Source organism: Populus alba, chromosome 15, assembly GCF_005239225.2.
Source record: "Populus alba chromosome 15, ASM523922v2, whole genome shotgun sequence".
NCBI classification, from domain to species: domain Eukaryota; kingdom Viridiplantae; phylum Streptophyta; class Magnoliopsida; order Malpighiales; family Salicaceae; genus Populus; species Populus alba.
This window is the reverse complement of record NC_133298.1, coordinates 4,058,603-4,079,055: the sequence shown is the minus strand read 5'-3', so window position 1 is coordinate 4,079,055 and position 20,453 is coordinate 4,058,603. Positions and strand designations below refer to the sequence as shown.

At 32.8% G+C, this 20,453-nt stretch overlaps 2 protein-coding genes across 3 annotated transcripts; both read right to left on the bottom strand.

Annotated features, from left to right (window-relative positions):
- Positions 1-1,911: 1,911 nt before the first annotated feature.
- LOC118056380 (transcription factor bHLH118) lies at positions 1,912-4,088 on the bottom strand. Its single transcript, XM_035068566.2, has 3 exons — positions 3,664-4,088; positions 3,059-3,400; positions 1,912-2,941 (listed from the first exon to the last, which is right to left on the bottom strand). The coding sequence occupies exons 1-3, from the start codon at positions 3,982-3,984 to the stop codon at positions 2,861-2,863; spliced, it is 744 nt and encodes a 247-aa protein (XP_034924457.1). The 5' UTR covers positions 3,985-4,088; the 3' UTR covers positions 1,912-2,860.
- Positions 4,089-13,154: 9,066 nt separating this feature from the next.
- On the bottom strand, positions 13,155-15,719 carry LOC118056379 (transcription factor bHLH118). 2 transcript variants are annotated; one of them, XM_035068564.2, is made up of 4 exons: positions 15,226-15,719; positions 14,764-15,105; positions 14,566-14,648; positions 13,155-13,441 (listed from the first exon to the last, which is right to left on the bottom strand). In XM_035068564.2, the coding sequence occupies exons 1-4, from the start codon at positions 15,535-15,537 to the stop codon at positions 13,405-13,407; spliced, it is 774 nt and encodes a 257-aa protein (XP_034924455.1). In that variant the 5' UTR covers positions 15,538-15,719; the 3' UTR covers positions 13,155-13,404. The 2 variants fall into 2 exon arrangements, with proteins under 2 accessions (XP_034924455.1, XP_034924456.1); XM_035068565.2 differs by lacking the exon at positions 13,155-13,441 and having other exon boundaries at positions 14,445-14,648; positions 15,226-15,718.
- Positions 15,720-20,453: the final 4,734 nt, after the last annotated feature.

Here is a 20,453-nt window from a genome sequence, read left to right as displayed (position 1 = left end):
ACCAAGAAAATCTATTTTTATAGCCGAAAATAGAGTGAACAGTAACTTAAAGTAACCTCTCTCCTCTATCTAACCAAAAATTGAAAAATAATATAAATGAAGTTATATATTAAAATTGTTTTTTTTTTTTAATTTAAAGGGATCTAAATTGTATAAATTGCATTATTTTGAAGAATCAAAAACCTAATTGTATTTGTTATGCAATTTTAGCACGCTGTCCATGTTTGATGTTGTTTTCATTCATGTCCACCTTTTAATTTCACCAATGATTAAGAAATAATAAGCAATTGATCTTCAATTAGGATCAAATTGCACAAAATAAAATTTTAAAAACCAAAATGAATTATTAGAAAAATAATAATAAGTTATAGTGCAAATCCACAGCAATTAAGCCACTCTTTTAGTATATTCTATAAGAATTACTTCGATTCTTTAAAAGGACAACAATGTAAAACAAGAACAACAATGTTTAAAGGAAAGTCGGTTATATAGGACATTATTTGATTGACTTTTTTTCTTTCTTACTACGTTATTGTTCTACAGAAAAGGGAAACAATTGAAATGCTAAACATGATCAAAATCTCTGAAACACGCCTTGACTATTGTAGAAACACTTCTATAACTTTCCATGAAAATCAACTGCTATGGTTTGATCAATCACACCTCTGAAATGACTCATGAATTCAAGTAAATTGCTTTCAAAGTTTTCGATATTATAGTTGTAATCAAGTTGAAAAAAAACTTGAAGATCATTCTGCTACAAGTTAAGGCAAAAAAGCTCCATATCCTAAAATAAAGCCATCACAAATAACTAAATCTATCGTTTCTGGAACATTATTTGTAAGTCCAGATCCCCATCTTCTGCAATAACTCAAACCACCCACAGAAGCATTAACAAAACATGTTTAATCTTCATAGACACCCTCAATATCACAACAGCCAAAGATATATCTATCTGGAAGAAGCAGAGTAAAAAAGAAGAACATCGGAGCCAAGCAAGAAACTCATTTACTCTATTAACCTCTTGCTTGGCAAGATTGTCAACCATATGATTTGCTTCTCTTAAAACATGAAAACAAGACACAGAACCCAAAAGAACAGCATAACGAGAGGTGGAAATGAATAAGTCATGATATTAACAACAGAGGCAAAATCAGACTTAATAATGAATTTCTTCCAAAAAATCCATTTCTTGAAGAGGATAATTCAAGGGCTTTGATTACAATATGCAGTTCAGCCTCATTCGACTCCTTAATTCCTACAGAGACTGAAAAATAAACCTGATCCTTAAAGAGGATAATTCAAGGGCTTTGATTAGTCTGTATGGTTGTAAGTTGTAACAATAAACGTAATCCTTCTCCTATATATGAAGGCATATCATTCATAAGAACAAACTCTTAAAAACTTATGGAGACAATGCTTTATGGGAGATCTAGTTAAGTTTAGTAAGTTCGGATTTGCTATCATTCCATAGCAAGGTCAACTACTAGATGTTACATGATGCTTATTATAATTTGTCATAACTGTATAAGAACACAAGTTAACAAGTTTTGAACTTATACATGGGAGAAGTAACTAAGTAAATTAAATATTTTCAAAAAAATATCTCAATTTGTTAAAAAATCATGTCAACATAATAGTTTAAGCTGTTAGGTGAGGTCCCGAGATATAATTTATATTATTCTCTAACACACTGGTTCTCTTAAGTGAAAACCTTTTGGACTTGAAACTTGCATAAACTTATATTAACTTGTGTTTATTTTTTATCAAATAAATAAAAATGATGAAATTTGAACTCATGACCACTTGGTCATTAAAGTTTTGATACCATATCAAAGAACTATCTCAATTCAATAGTTTAAACTATTAGGTAAGGTTCTAATATATGATTTATATTATTTTCTAACACATGGTTCAAAAACTTAATTTTTTGAGTGAAGTTAAAGAAGTTTATATTACTTTCTAGCAATTATGTTATACCAGTAAATATTAACATATTGTGATTCCTAGATAATAGTAAAACGCCTTACATCTCTCTCTCTCTCTCTCTCTCTCTACCAAAACAAGTGAAGGTATATAGAAATGAAAGCTGTGCACACATGCATGCATGAAACTACAAATGCAACCATTTCCCATATGCGAACTATGTATAGCTACATTAATGTACATGCAATTTTATTCAATACCAAGTAGGAAGATAATTTCATTTCAAATCATATGTAAATGGTGTGCTTTATCATGATTTTCAAATTGAGTGTTGCACATTTACATTAGATCCTCTCATGTTCTAATTGAGAACATAATGGATCGATCGTGCTCCTAATAAAATCTCAACCATTGAAAATTGATTTATCTTCAATTCAAACGACTTCACATATTTTAATAACTATTAATTATCCATGTATGATCTCAAAACTTCACTATGGATTTGAATATTCAAAGATGCAGATTTTATAGCATGATCCGTCATGTTTCAGGAACGTGAGAAGATCCAAATCTAAAGTTATATATCTCAAGAATAAACTTGTGGCCCTTTATGTTCATGCTCAGTCACTTATGAGTGTTCGCTTGCCATCAAGATCAGCCTTTGATGCTTTATGTTAGTGGTCTTACCAATTGAACCCGAAACCTTCCACTGACATAGTTTGCAAAGAGTTCAAGAAATTGATACGAAAGTTACACAATTCCTATCAAAAGAAGTTAACCTGCAAAGTTTGACCATATATTTGCAGCAAGCTAGCATATATAAGCACAACTAATTTAAATCTAGGGTTCATATACGAGGCCAAAATTAAGGGAAAAAAATAAAGAGAGAGAAGACACGAGCCATCTCAAGGCATGCAGAATGTTATGTTGTCAATCACTCATATCTTGACAATGAGATCACATCAATTAGCTTCCTTTTCAGCCTATCTGCATCAATGCAATTCAGATTGCTAGCCTGCAAGGGAAACTCACCAATGGAGGACCAAATGTTGTTGGATGTAGTAGTAAAGTTAAAGCAAACATCATTCAATTACAAAACTTGGAAAGAAATGAACTTTGTAAATTGCAATACCTGACATTGGATAGTGGTATAGTGCCTTTGACCTTTATGGGTTGAAGTACATCCAACAACATCAAATCCCTCTTCAAGCACTGCTTCTAGCACTCTTGATAGAAGAATCCCTTCCTCTCCAGGGCCTCTGGTTAAAACAATCTCCAATCCATCCAAATAATGGCGGACCGTAACACTGTCCAGCAAATTATGGTCTGAAATCTCAGTTCCTTGCTCAAAAGTACTTGAGCTGGACAAGTTCTTGAGCTTATCTCTCTTGACACTTAAATCTTGGATGTTACTCTTTAGATGCTTAATATATTTCACAGCCTCACTCATGTGATCAGAAATTGAGCGCTTTCCCTGCAAGATTTCCCAATATCAAGTAAAACCCTTAAAGCATGACCAAGTGTAGATCAACAACACCAAACTCAAGAAAAAGAATATGTAGCCATTGAGACTATGTTTAAATATGGTAATTAGGGTAGTCATTTATCACAAATATTTGTTTTTTTTTTTAATCTTTTATATATTCTTTTCCTGCCATAATTATGAAAACCTAGCTAGTAAAGTTAAATGCTACATAATGAAGGAAGAAATTAAGTAAAGCAAAACAGTTGCATGACCTTGATTGAATCAAGAGGGAGGAGGTTTCGAAGTGAGGCATGAAGAGTGGACATTTGTTGCCTCCTTTGCCGTTCGATTTCCTTTCGAGCAACCTTCTTCTCATCACATCTAATATTTCCACTATCATCATCAGCATTTGAAGTTGCTAATATTGTACGTGCCTGCGGGAATTCTTCCACTGATGAGTAGGTTAGGTTACTGATTCCATGAAGGGAATCTTGGCCCAAGATCAGATGCTGATCTTGATCAATATCTTCTTGGTAGGGATTAGAGGAGATTTGGGACCAAAATTCATCACCACCTTGTTGGAATGGAAACATTGGATAATTAAAGACTAACTAATCAAGGATTTTAAGCTATATCTTGCAGCAATAATGGACTAAAGAAATGGATACGGCTGTTGACAGAAATGGTCCTCGATCAATTGTCTAATATAACAAGATTTCCCTCTGAAAAACATCCTAATTACGGTCTACATGGAGATAAAACGTGGCCAAAAGCTTGGTTTGTGGGGGCGCTCTCACTTTGGCACTGGAGAAATGGCAACCCCATAGCATTCACATTTTGGTGGACCATCATGTCGGTCTCACATTTTGGCTTATGCAAGCAAAGATAAATGACGATTGCAGTGAAAAATGAAAGGAAAAAGTAAAAGACCTAGGCAATTGTCTGGTTATTGCCTTCTCCCTCGTGTTTCAGATTCCTTTTCTTTTCTTTCTCCTTTTTATTTCTGTTGTCTCCTAGGCTATTCTTTTTTAGCCAAAATCTTAATAAAATCTTGGCTATTATCTAAAAAAAAGACCCAGGAAATTTTGAAAGAAAATAATGATTATTCAACTTTATGTTCGTGTGGACATGATCTCCCTTTATGTATGGAAGATGACAAATTATTTTGATTTTAGACACGAGTCCTAGAATGTACCGGCACAATTTTGCAAGACTTTAAACAATTTGGTGAGTTGGATTGAAATTGACTCGAGGCTGGTCAGTGATTGCCTATTGAAAGGTAATGGAGTGTTATATTAGAATCCAAACACAAATATAAACATTGAACTCGATTATTTCTTTTGTTTTGGTGCTAAGACTCGATCATGGTCGGTGCAATGCATGTGTTATATATAGTATTGATTTACTTGTATTTAGTTCGCTACTTTAATCTGGTAATTATGTAGTGATAGTCATGCATGATCCAAGCAATTTAAATCTAGTGGCCATGTTAGATCTAAGAGTCTTAGATTTAACAATCATGATCTCTTGGATCTGACAGCTATGACAAGCCCCAACATCTTGAGTCTGACGATCATGTCTAATTAAATTTTTTTATAACTTTTTTATATTTTTTATAAAAAAAATATTTAAACTATCATTAAAGAATCATAAATGAAAATTTTAATTAATTTTTTTTTAAATATTTTTTTTATTTTTTATAAAAAAATATTTAAATTGTCATTGAAGTGTCCTAAACAAAAATTTTAATTAATTTTTTTATATTTTTTTATAAAAAAATATTTAAACTATCCTTAAATCCAAATTCAGAAATTATTTATAAACAACAAATCAACACAAAAATTTAATCTAACGTTTTAAATTTTAAAATGCAAATCATATTTTTTTATTGAAATAGTTCATTTTTTATGTTTATAAATTTTTTATTTCTTTAATAAAAATTCTATCTTCTCTCCTTTTTTTTTTTTTTTATGAAATTGAAATTTTTTATATTTTTTACTCAAGCTCATTGTAAAAAAATATTTATTTAATGGGTGATCATTTATTATTTTTCTCCGATAAAAATATTATTTTATATTTTTTTAACAATACTAGACTATATGTGTTTAGTTTCATTATTGAATTTATGTAGTTTTTAAACTTTTTATCATGTTTGTCTGAATCCTTTTATGTGGATTTATGTTGCAAATGAGGTTTTTTTAAAAGATAAGATCCAAGTTGCTTGGGTCTAACATACTGTAAAGATGCATCTTTATGTTTTTATACTGTAAATATATAAATTTAATATTAAAACAAAAAAAAATCTCTATATTTTATGCATTATGGCCAAGTCTCTAAAAAATATAAAAAAGTTCATATTGTATTTCCATACCAAAAAAATTCAAAATAAGATATGAATTAGCATGCACATTGAATTTTAATAACCAATTTATTAAAATCATAAGAACTAAGCTAACATTTTAAAAATATGATATTAATACGATAGAATAGGGTTGCTAGACCTAAGACGCCTAGGTCTAGTAACCTATGCCAGACCTGTGCGCATGGTTCTTCCATCAAACTTGGTTGCCAGACCCAAGGTGTTTAGGTCTGCAACTTATATTAGACCCAAGCAAACAACAAATAAAGAGAGAATAATTGTGCACTTTAGTTGTCATGAGAGAAAAAAAAACACAAACAATCAATCACCGGCAGCAATCCAACCATATATGTATACATGCGCCTCTCAATATGGAAGAGGGCACGACTACGCATCTAGTGACATGACAGCTGGTCAGATTTGGCCATTAGGTAGTGTTTCACGCGCCTCCTTAATGGCGCAAGCGCCGCCCATTCGTTGGGGCGTGTGGAACATGCTCCAACAGCTTTTTAACTAAAAAATAAAAAATATAACGTGAAAAATACTAAAACGCCTCCATGGTCCTCTTAATTACACAAAATACCCATGAAAAAAAATCAAAATATCCCCAAATACAAAGCTATATATATATATATATATATCAGTTTTTAGGCTAAAAACATTATTTGCTTGTACTTGAAAATTGAAAAATCATGGATATCCTTGTGGTAGAAAGCCAAATAAACATTTATCTGCTCACAAAAAAAATGAGAAATTAAAAGTGAAACTGCTATTATAATCCATAGTGAAATGTCTTTTAATTCACAATGATTTTCCAATACTATTTAGCTTTTATTATAATTTCTTTGATTTTTCTTTCAGAATAGATGCAAGCAATGTTTTCTTTTTCCTATTTTTAGTGTTCGACACACATCATATATGATGATAATTAATCAGATTTAGCAATCTCATGAAAGACAATAATTATTCTAGCATGTAAATGAGGCAGTTTTTAGTGAAAAGTACTTCTTTAAGTTGTCTACTTAACATAGTTCATAAATATTTGTTAAAAAATATATTTATGAACTATTTGTGTAAAATACTTTTTTATGCTTGGAGGGCCCAAGCATTTATAAATTTTCTTATCCATATGACAGGCTTGAGTTAAAATAAAAATAAAAAATAGGAGCTTTTATTTATTTATTTCTTATGGTTTTAACCAAAATTTTGTTGTCGATAATCTGACATTCAATTCTAAATATTCTGTTTTGAAATTTAGTTTGCACTATATATATTATATCCCTTAGATTAATCTTCTAAATCGATATGCTTCAAAACATGTTATTCTAAATTTAGTTTGGCATTTAATCATAGGCCCTTGGACTTCTTTTTTTCTTTTTATATAATAATTGAGGAGTATTATTGAAAGATGCTAATGCCAAGAATAGAGGCAAGCTAGAACAAAAGATATACTCGAGACACAATAGAATGCCTTCTGAAACTCTAAACAAGTCTGAACAAAACCAAGCTTTTGTGTAATTTTTTTTTTTTAATTTAATTCAACCATAAAGCAAAACATTGGAAAACTAACTCAAACGATGCCGGATCCCAATTAGAAGACTCTTCCTGGAAAACCAACTTGTTCCTCGCCAACCAAATTTCTCATACTATGTCGAAGGATAGCATTATGACCACAGATGATGGTTAGTATTTTTTTAAAGTGAGCATGGAATGGAATTTATTAAAAATTTGACTGTTAATGTGCAGGCTGATATGAAAATACTGTTTATAATTAAATAAAAATAATCTTAAACTTCTAAATTTTGATAAAATGAAACTCGAGCCACACCAACTAATTGTTAAAACAGACTCCCTCTTGGAAGTAATCGGAAAACAGAGAGGAGAAAGCTGGCCCCTGGTAGGAAACAGAGCAAGGGCTTGCCACAAGAAGGGCAGAGTAAGATTTCATAATTCAATGATTCAAGATTACGAGGGAGAACAAAATACTTCAAAAACAATCATGTTATTAAAAGTTTTATTTCTCATACACATGATAAATTCCAGTCAAAGAACTTTTATAGAAGCTCACCCTAGACTTGTTTAGAGAATAATAATTATATATCAGGCTCCATTCAATAGCTTAAATTATTAAATTAAAATAATTATTTGATATAATATTAAAATTTCAATAATGAAATAATTACATATTCAAATCTCACCATCCTCTTTCTCTCTTCTAATTAATATCACATGATAGGATGAGCCTATATAAATTTTATTTCTAAAGAATTTTTTATTAAAGAGTTATGTTAAAAATAATATAAATTATATATTAGGATCTTATCTAACAATTTAAACTATTAGATTGAGATAACTTTTTGATATGGTATAAAAAAAAAATATTTTCTCTTTATTCGAGTTCATATGTAGAAAACATCATGGTATGTGTTTTTTGAGGCTGGTTTGCTATGATTTTTCTAAGTTTTTTCCATGAATGTTGGCTTCTAAAAGAAAGGTCGTATAAAGATCCTAATAGCACACATCACAATGACTAGATAAATGAAAAAAAAAAAACATGTATTTGCTTTTGCTACAGTTGGTTTGTGAGATTTGGGTATACATTTTCACTATACCAACCGCATCAAAATGGAGATCTTGGGACTTGTATGAATATTATATTTTATGGCTGGTCCATGGCTTTGGACAAGGCTATCTATAAAGATCAAGATTAGCCTAGCTGTTAAGTATCTTTGCTCCCCTCTCAAATGCAGTGCTCTTATTATTCTATTCAAACAGTGACGAGGTCTGGATGCTTGTAATCTCGGACAACTGCACTGAGGAATTAGTTCCCACACCTTTTAATTTCTAATAAATAAAAAATGGTCACTTTCTCATTCAATCACCACTGGGTACCTTCGGAACTTAATCTTACAGCAATAATGAACGCATACTCTGCACAAATTAGGAGATATGATGCGAGTTCATGTAATGTTTTTAGGAGCTCGTTTCTTTACTTTTGTTTTATTCAAACTGCTTTTAGGAGCTATTGGTGTAATGAAGCTTTATCATCCCATCAGCATTCTGTATTTAATATCCCATGGAGAAGTTGAGATATTATGTAGCCTTTTTTTATATTTTTTTTAAGCACCAAACAACCAAAATGGCAGCAACAATTATATATATATATATAAGCAAAAAGCCAAAAGAATTTCAAGAAAAGCTTGTTAGTAACTTAAGTCCGGTAATTGATTGAGTAGAGGTCACAAGCATCTAGACAGAACTACAAAGAACAGAGTCTCACAGCCCAGCTGCGTGTTGTTGAAAACTGCATCGTTTCGTATGAGCCATAGGGTCCATGATATGGAGGAACAGAGCATCAACCGCACTTTTCTTTGGAAAACACCTTGTACCATGAATTCCCAATCCTGAAATAAGCAAGGCAAGCTAACGGAGCAGGCCTCAATTATTGACACCAGTGCTTCCTGCAATGTAGAAGGAGATGATTAACATGTTCCACTTCAATGGAACAGATAGGGCAGATGGCATCACTTGTGTCAATAATTCCTTTTCTTGCTAAAGATCCTTTAGAGTTGTTTTTCAAGCAAAGCCAACCAGCAAAAAACCACCACCTTTGGAGGAACAAGGCCCTTCCATATGTAATGAAAAGAAAAGGTTATTGGTCGGTTGATACACTGATGCTAGAATCCCTGGCAGATATTTGACAGTGAACGCATTATCGTACCCATTAAATAGTATTGCAGCACCCATTTAATGTTCTAAATAGAAGAAAGACTCTTAGAGCTGAAAATAATTGTGTCGTCAGCGAACTGAAGACGGGAGATTCTCAAATTATCGGACCCTAGATGGATACCTTCCACTAAATCCAAATCAAATTACTAAGGCCCTCTACTGTAATGTTGAACAGAAAAGGAGATAAAGGGTCACCTTGTCTCAAACCTTTCTCCATTGGAAACTGAGTTGTGGCAGAACCATTTACTAGAACCGATACTCTGGCTGTGGAGATACACTGCCTAATCCAATCCCCCCCTCTATTTGTTTCTGAAGCCCATACAATGCATAACTTCGTCAATATACTGAGTCGAAGGCCTTATGGAAGTCAAGTTTAAATAAATAACCTTGGAGCTTGTCCTTCTTAAGATAGCTAATTACTTCATTCACTATCAGCACACTTTGGTTTACTTTGGCCGAAACACAGCTAATAACACTGAGTGCTTTAAGTAGCATTTGCATCATTCTTGAAAGCAGGAAAAGAAATTGTTCCTCGAAGCCATTACTGATAACAGCCTCAACACCAATCAAACATGGATGTGGTGCACAGTTATTAAGCTTCTGCGATTTGAACAAACAAATCTCAAATTGGACAGGTTCTTAAGCTCATCTCTCTTGATACCAAGTCCTCCAATCTTCTTTTCTAGGTTTTTTATACGATTCACTGCTTCTTGCATGTGATATGATATTGAGCGTTTTCCCTTAAATCCTCAGAGGAAAAACCCTGAAGTTATATATGTGTGAACAAAGTAAACCGCATTAATCTTCACAGAATTGAGTCCAATAAGCAGGTTTGAAAGCAACATGAAAGACAAGTAATTACTTACCTTGATATATTTAAGAGGGAGTAGATTTCGTTGGTGGGGACTGGATGGAATCTGGAAGAACAGCTTGTCCTTTTGGTGTGAAGGGAAAATGGTTCCTTTATAGTTGGCCAAAGAGATAAAGGCTATACAAGCTGGGAGGCAAGGGGAGTTGATAGGATGTCAGGATGGGAGATCTTAAATATGGGTATAAAATTTTATAAATTTGTCTAATAAAAAAATTTATCCACTCCTCCTGACATGTTGAGAGACGGTATGCAATATGTAAAATTTATTATTATAAACCTGATTAATTTTATTTTTAAAACTAATTTTAAAAATACATCCATCCATCTAATATATTTGGAGAAATCTAATAAATTCACTCAGGTATTGATAGAAAAAAAAAAAAAAAAAAGAGTCGAAGTAAACATCTTTAATAATTAGAGTTGTCCCAGAAACTTTCCAAATATATTTCATATAAGAAACAATTTACAGAGTAAAGCAATTTAATAATTCAGAATGAGATGGTTGTCTGATAATATATATATATAATTTGTAGATGGTGATTATATTAAGAATTTGGAAACTAATGAAATTTCTACAGAGACTCACCAGTCTTTCAAGCCAGCTTACACATTCCGAGTCTAAACTCATATCTTTGATCCCATCAAATGAAGCAGTAAGATTACAGATTTCACTAACACTCACACACAGACACGATTAACTTCTTTGGAGGCATCTGCTCTGTTAGCCCTCGTTCTCTTCTAGCAGTAGAAAAAACCAGACCAGCTAACACTATTATGGAACTTCCTACACATCAGTCGATCGATGGTTGGTTTGCTTGATGTGATGAGAACTAACATATACTTTCTTTTCATTGTGCCTGAGTGGTTATAATCCGAAGTTGTAAACATTGTCTGTATGGACCTTTCTCTAATATTGCCTTCGATGAAATCCGGAAGCACTGTAAATATTATTGGAAGGACAACCACATCCAATTAAGACAAAAGGAAATCCACCTAGCCACGCCTTTTTGAGACATGATACGATCGGTTTTTGATAAGATTGAACAAGAAAATACATTTTTTTTTCAAAAACACATGCACCTTGTCTATACATGTTTCATTTTTTCTTCACTTGAGTTTACAGAGAAAACATGTCGTATTTTCTGTAAATGTCAAAAGCGAAAAGTCATCAGAAAAGAGAGGGGGGGGGGGGGGGCGAAGAGAAGAGAAAGCATGGACTGCCTACAAAAAGTCATTAATTTCAGATCACAGGAAACATTTTCAGCTTACAAATATAGAAACATATTTGGATCTGTTTCAACTTTCATCAAGGCACGCAACAATTTATAACTAAGAAGCTAATCTGAAGCGTATAATCTGTTTATGATCCTAGAAATACATCAAGACAATTCCCCCCAATCCTTGGCACATGATGAGAATTTGTTTTCATGCAGAATCAAAATAAATCCTAGAAAACATAAGTGGAATGATCTGGTAAGAGGTCCCGACATTCTACTCTAGTCTAATTAATATTGGCTTGTGTATAGTTTTGCTCTTGTTTTCCTGCTTTTTATTTTGCTATCTTTTTTTTTTCAGAATTCTTTTCCCCTACCAACTAGATTGCCATAAACTTATTGGTAATCTGGTTCTCTTTTAATAAAATCTCGACTACTATATAAAAACAATCCTAGTAAAAATGTTTATAAACAGATGCGACAATTTATAATAAGTGGTGATACGTAATCACCAAAATAAATGCTTGATCAAACAGGAAAAATAAAATGTTATATCAATTATGTGTTAGAAATTTTAGGAGGAATTGTTAGTGTTCATAGATTAACTCAAGAAGAAAACATTAAAAAAAAAATGAAATGAAGTTATCCTATTAATAATTGGGTTAGGTAATCGACATTCAAGGATAAAAGTCGAACACGAGACCTAAGGTGCCACGGGCTCCCCATATATAAACACAACACCGCACATGAAATTAATCACCATGATAGTTAAGGGACTACAGTTTCACCTCAAACTAATGGGGCTTTTAACACCTTGAGGTTCCACTCCAACGAAGAAAAAATGGATTAACTTGAAGAAAAGAGCCCTCAGTAACAGTCAGGCGGGAAGAGGGACACGACAAAGAACCATCAACAAATTGAAAACACCTTATCCAATCAGATATAGTTTTATCTGCATTCACCAATAAAAATAAAGGGTGTTCTTAAGAATTTCTAAGGAGATAACATGCGGAGTGTTGGAGAGAGGAACAATTGTTATAGGAGGAGTCCGAACCAGCAATATTAAGGGCAGTAATAAAGAGAGAAGATGCATCGTTTAGAGCAAAGGAGGAAAGTGATATCTACATTGCATGAGGAGGAGGAGGAGGAGGCAGTGTTTTGCTTGCAACAACAGCGGCGACAGTAACGTGAGTATCCATTGGGGGGGGGGGATTTAATGTCTTTTATGGCTCTGATATCAAATTGAAAATAATAAGAGACTAAACACATTAATTAACCAATTTTTTTCTATTTATATATATAGGACAGCGTAGTAGAGATTATAACACACAATTAACCTACACACATGATAAAGAAAATTACTATAATACATACCGTATAAAGTAGCACTTACTATAATATCACAAGATATATATTGGTTCATGCAGATATAAAACAGTTACTAAAAGATGTACAGAAGCCATTTGATTTACCTATCCCCCATATATGTAGAGCATAAAGACACCTGTGTATGGATTAATAATGATGCTTGTCAATAATGCAAAATGGGGTTGGGGTTTGCATTCAGAACGTGGAGACACACACACACACACACACACACACACACACATATATATATATTAACAGGTGTAGATCTTTTTGAGCTGACATCCTAACAGATATAGATCCCTTTAAGTGGGTATTTAAGAACTCAGAGACATGGCCGGAAGGGCGTCAATGCAGCATATAAACCGCTGTCCATAACCTCAGATGGCTGCCGGTTGGTGGCGTGCACACCAAATTTGTCATTATGCTTTACAACTAAACCACAACTGTTATTACAATTATAGAGATACCATGCCTATTTCAAGGCTGCAGTTAAGCCTTGCATGCTATATCTGTTATGCAAGCAAAGTACATACAACAACAAAAGAAAAAAAATTCAAGTTAAAGAACAATTTAATGAGGCAGAAACGGAGAGAATAACAAAAGTAGAGCTACTAAAGTTAAGTTACAAGCACTATAGTTGACTAATTAATATATAACAAGCAGAGTTTATATATATGGATCAAACAAGAAAAGTTAAGGGAAATTTAGGGAACAATTATATAAACCATGGCCATGTATGTTGAGTTCAATGGAGTTTGAATTCTTGGAAACAAGAATATTGAGGCAATTTCAGCCTTTGGAAATTTGCTTGAATAGACTTTTGATTTATAAGTGCAAATGGACTTGCAAGACTCTTAATTATTGTTGTAATAAAGAGTAAATGGCCATATCGTAGAACACAAAAGGAAGAAAAAAAAGAGAGACACAAATGCTATCTTCAAATTTAATTAAGAAAGGAATCAACATGTAATGATTCCAAAAACAAATCACATATTGTAGTATTATAAAATTATTTTTAAGGCCTCATTTAATAATTTTAATTTTAAAACTGAAATGATTCTTTAACATGTTACAAAGTTTTGCTAATCAAATAGTCATGATTCACGAGTTTGAATTTCATCATTTTCATTCTATTTAATTAAAATTAAGTACAATATAACATAAACATATACAAATTTTAAACTCAAAGGATTTTTACTTGAAGAAATATGTTAAAAAGTATTATAAAATTATTTTTAATATCTCACCAAACTTCTTAAACTTCTAAATTTAAATGATTCTTTAACACAATCTAAAACATCAACTTTTAAATTTAAATGATATGTAAGTGAAATCCTTCAAGTTTCTTGCCTAATAAAACATCAACTTATGCAATAGAAAAGGCTTTCACTGCAAATGCATGTTAAATTTGCAGTGTACTGCATGGGAGAAAGATCAAGAACAGCATGGTCACCCATTGAATTGAACACATAAATAAGCATGCATAGAGTGCCACCCAAATAGCCTTTAAGAGAAATTATTAACAAAATACTTCATTTTCATCAAAGGTTCTCAAAAACAAAACCAATCTGAGAACAGTGTTTAGAATAGTGTTGCAGTGCAAGATATCAATCCAAGAAGGAAGACATTTTACTTGGATAGATCACCTGTAGAAGAAACTAGTAGGGTTAATTTCTGCCACAGCTCGGATAAATTTAAGGATGTAGGATCATTGACCTGTGGCAAAGAAAACATTATAACTGAAGCTAAGTTGTTCTTGGAATTAGAAAAAAACTCAAGAACATAAACATAAAACCCTAACGTTGTAGTTATTGATAACAATGGATTGTACCTCAGTTTGGACAGAGTGGAATAATCTTTCATTGACTTTGGTGGAAACACAGTTGATAACAGAAATTCCTTCTTCAAGCAACACTTGCAATACTCTTGATAGGGGAAAATCTCTCCCCATTAAATCACTATCAAACGTAATCTCAATACCACCTGGATATGGCTGGAGAGCTACTGAACTTGAAGTATATTTGTTAGAACATCCACTTGGTGAGGCAACAGAACTGAAATTGGATAGTTTCTTCAACTCATCTCTTTTGGCACTGGTTTCTTTGATCTTCTTTTGGAGGTAATCTATGTAATTCACTGCCTCGTTCATGTGATCTGAAATCGAACGCTTTCCCTGAAATCCCAAACAATTAAACCCTAGTGGCCTAATTATTGAACCCCAAGAATTTTTTTTTTTAAAAAAGAGCAAGGACTTCTCAAAGAAAGGAATAGAAGGAAATTGAAGGTTTCTCACCTTAATAAATTCAAGAGGAAGTAAAGCTCGAAGGGATGCATAAAGGGTTGTCATTTCTTGCCTCCTTTGTCTTTCAATATCTCTATGCATCATCTTCTTCTTACTATTGTTATTATTATCTCTAGCAACCTCATTATTGTCCATGGAAATTATATTTCGCCGCCGACCTTTCTCCATACTGTTGGTTATATCACTGCCATGGATTTCAGCATATTGATGAGCAAGAATCAGATCTTGTGGGATATTGTCTTGTTGGTGTGGACTGGAGGAAATCTTGAAGCACAGCTCACCACCTTGGTGTAAAGGGAACATTGAGCAAAGTTTTTATTCAGGCTTGAAGCTTTCTTTATGTAAGGTAGCAATGGAGGTTAAAGAAGAAGATACGTTTGTCAGGGTATGTTATCTTCTATGGCCCTGATTTGCCAAAGATCCCTTGAAAAAAGAAATCCACAATAAGAAGAGAGATGATTGTGACCTCACTCTTGCATTGTTAAAGCTTTTCTTCCATGTGGAACTGTATCTTTGTACAAAAGTAAATCCACTCATTTGCATTCACACTTGTGACCTAAACTAGGTTATGTTCTCCAATGATTTCTCCATGGAATGATTATCTTTGCCGTCCATTTTAGCATGGTTGTATTGATTTTGAGACCTAGTTTCCGTCTGATTAGAGTAATAAATTGGTTGACTAGAAGTTATTGGTAGGAAATGAAACACGCTTGTCTCCATCCATGAACAATGTGATTTGCCAACTATCTTATGCATTTAATACTAAGATAAAAGTATTCACAACACTTATTTAAGACTCTATGATGTATAGAAAACGAAGACATTTTGTTACTTCTTTTAAGCTGTAGACTTCCATTTCACCCTAAAACCAAGGGCATGTGACATAGGTTCACTTCAAAACAAAGGATTTTTTCTAATCATACATAAAACCTCTTCACAAGTGCGAAGAGCTCATTATCACGCTAATCAAAAGTTATGATCCCATGAAAAATATTTTTAAAGAAAAAGCAATAACCTTTGAATTGCTTAATGAATATGAACTTCACTGTCTAATGAAGTCATGCTAAGTAAAAATTCATGAAAGATTGAAAATATGGGTATGTCATTGAACAACAAAAACTAGATTTTCAAAGTATTGATAATTATTAACTAAATCATTTTTCATTAAAAAAAAAAATTCCAATCATTGATTGCATAAATGGAGTCATTGGTACATGGTTTGAGAATTTTATATATATATAAATTAGCATTATTAATAATGGTTTTCTAGTTAGATTCGTGATCATACATTAGAAAATGATCTAAAATATACAACTTTTTTTTTTTGAGAGAAGTTCTTATGAAACTAAAGATAAGTGTATAAATATTCATGTTGACCAAAATAAAAAAATTTCCTGGCAAAGAAAAAGGGGAGAAGGGTTAAGCCCAACCTAATTGTAGGCTTGCCTAACTAAGACCGAGAGTGAGGAGGAGGAAGGGAGAAGAAAGAAGGAAAGGATAAGGGTAAGGCCTAATCGAGACCGGATGAGTGAGCAGGAGAGGAGAAGATTTAAGAAGAAGGAAGGGAGAGGGGTAAGGCCTAGTCGAGCCTTGCAGGGGTGAGTAGAAAAGAGTTTTCAAATTTTATTTAAATTATTAAGGACTATTATGATTAATGATTATTATAGTTTGCAACAACCTAATCTTTAGTAATAAAATTAAAAAAAAGTAAAATCAATTGATAGAAGACAAATTATGTGTTAAAAAGAATAATTATAAATACAAAATATCTATTTATAATTTTTTCACAATACATTAAGATTAAATCTATCTTTCGATCAAAAACAAATTATCTAAATAGAGTTATTAGATTCATCAAAAATAAATTCCCGCAACATAGTCTAATCATGATTGACATCATGGGAAGAACAGGCCAACAAGAATTGAAGCTAAAACCATTACAATATCCCTAGAAGTTTTGCAATAATGGTTGCAATGATGTTCCTCGAGTAACTAGCACTGAATAATACCAGCACTAAAATTGCAAATCTCTGCAGTGCATGTACCCATACAGAAGGTGGGAAAAAGGCAATAGAAAAGTGGAGCTACAATGACCCTTTTTTGATCTTATCACAAGTAGTTGTGAGCTGGAAAAAGATTTTTTTTTTTTTTTTTCAATTTCCCCTCCTTCCCTATGGACAAGGAGTTGTTACATGTGCGTTTGAATTCATTATTATATGATACAAAAAAATGTTAGAATATATTGTATCTCCTGTAATGACAATTATTAATGTGAATTATTGTGAAAAAGTGGTGTGTAAAGTCCTAAGATGATGAAGTCGAGGGATCATCAAACATTGGGATCCCCATCCTTTCGCTCAAAGGATCCCACAATTTGCTCCTTAGTTAATAACCTGCGTTATACATGATTTAAGAATATATATATATATATATATATATATATATATATATATATATATATATAAAACTTGGTATTTTGTCAGTAACGGGAAACAAATGTTTATCCTATCAAAATAACGGGAAACAAAACAACTTCCGTCTAATTTGTATAGTCATTTTCAACTTATTCCCAATTGTTTTAGACAAATATTCTCTATCAGATCTTACTAATGTTAATTAACTTTTTATTAAATTTTCTTCGTTCTGATTTTATTGCCGTGAAGCTTATTCACTACCAATTAATTTTAAAAAAAACTAAAGCACATCAAGAAGATAAAGATAAACACAAAATCCAAATAAAGAAACAATAAAGCAAGATGATTAGCTAATAACACAATTATTTATTGGGTCATTGTGCACTAGATTAAGGACCATGTATGATGTAGGTAGGTGGGTCAAATTGCAATGTCGATCTTCATGACTTGTACAGTTGTACCAAACCCCAGTACAATAATTTGGGGTCTTGATAAAGCTGCCATGGTGTTCATGATCGATTATATGCATCAACATGTAGTTCATAAAGATTAGGAATCAAAATAATATAAAAACACAAAAAAAAATTTAAAATTAAAAAATAATAAAAATTCATAAAAATACATTTGAACCAGAATGACAAATACTATAAATATTTTGTTGGGAAGCTGGAAACAATCCCGACAACTTTATTGCAATGGATTTTATTCTCCTACCTGGTTTTTTTATAAGTTGCTTAGGTGTCCAAAATCTTTTTAATGGGAAACAAAATCTGTTTCTGGTATCCTTAAATCTTTGGTGCTTGACTGCTTGGGACAAACAAATGAGATTAAAGATAAGGAAGCAGAGGATTATATTATAAGTTATTATAAGTTAATAATAATAATGATAATAATGTTAAAAAACTCTTTAGTTGCTAGACACCAAATCATTTTAATGGATAACTTACGACAAGAGCTTTTGTGATGATTTTGATCAAGTAAGATTGAAGCTTTAGTTTGTATCATGGGTTCTTGATTTGTTGACTCTGATTATTCTTTTTGGGCCCAACACACATTAATGTGGATGATAAAAAAGGGTTCTTTTTCTTCTTTACTTTCCCTTTTCAATGGAATCCAGGAAACTTGTACGCATGGAAAACAAACAAAATCATAAAATAAATATTTACCGCAATCATAGATGGCAACAGTGCGGTCGGATTTTTGTTTTTTATTTTATATAAGAAAAATTGTTGCATCGGGTAAGAGTAAATGACACCCTCGTTTCTTTTCGGGTATGGTAAGAGTTAATAACCGATTGATTAAATTGTTGCGATGATTTCATAAAAAATAATGTTGAATCGGACATCCCTACATGTAACTATACCAGATCAGCAAAATAACTACTTTTAAGGCAACTGGCTGTCAGACAGCACACTTGTCAAGATGGGCTTTTTGTGTCTCATGGATTGGCATCCCAAGTTGTGGCTGCAATCAAGGCAGCCCGTCCGCGCACTTGGAATGTTTTCTCCAGATTTATGCAGGAGGCGACTTCCTACACTCTTCCAACGATCAAACAGAGAACGTTTAGTGTAGTTGGTGATCTGAGTTCGTTAAAGATTCATCTTCCAAACATTAGCAATGTTAAAGGCAATGTGTATCTATTGTGCTTGGATGTGAACTGAATAAAATTTCCAAAAAAAAAACAGCACTTCCCTGCTTCGTGGATGCGACAGTCAGGAATGTCAGCACCAGCATCCTTTAACCTGAGCTCTCTGCCGGACAATTTATATCACATGAAAACATGAAGTTCAAAAGAGTTCTGATTGGTAAACCGGATCGGTCACAATCTTTCTACAACCTCGCCGAATTGTCATGCCCCTAAGAATGTATATGCATTCCTTGCTTGTGATCTAAAAAGTGAAATCATGCAGTGTAATTGTGCATTGTTTGAGAAGCTCATCGCTGTCCCAACTCTCCATGCTAGAAAAGAAGCCTTTATCACATCTGCAATTGACCATTTTGTGGCCTCAAATCTTACAGGGGCTTCACAGAGGATCAGATTCATGTTCGCATATTGGGTTTCGATGTGAGCAACATCTTCCTTACCTGTCACTCAATATCAAATATGAAAAAGCCTGGAACCATCTCTCAAAAGTCAAAACTGCCAAACGCCATTCAGAAGGGCAGTGGAGACTATATAAACAAATTCAACTTCTGATAGCTGACGGAGAAATGCTTCGATGACCGTACAAGTTTTTCCACCCATGATATATACCTGTAGCAATTTGGATTTACCTATCTGGTAATCTCTCACGTTTCTCCCGTATACTTTGCTGTTAAAATCTGCATCTTTTGGGGCAAGGCATATTGAAATGCAATTGTTCACCAATTACCAATAAAGCAAACATATCAACTACTATGACTGATAATTCAAGCCTGCCTTGATCATTTGGGGAAAACAAGCAAATTACCAGCAAGAATAAAATAATCCACGCCTAATGATGATTGAATGTTCTCATATCATGATAAGGAGCCATAAATCATCAAATTAAACACCAGCAAGCAGAGCTCCTAAGTTCTCACATCTTAGAGGTTTGGTACACAAGTGTATTAGGTTTCCTTTTTCTTCTTCCTTTTTTCTTTGGAATTGACTAAGTTCAGTGGCAAGGGACTCCACATCTGGAACAAACAGTGCATTGGCATCCTTACCAAAAATACACAATGCATATTGGTATAGATAGTAGCTGAAACTACAAATTATACGAAAACCTTTGGCTATAATTGCTTGGCCAACTTATAAAAAGTGGCAGACAAGAGGGGACAACT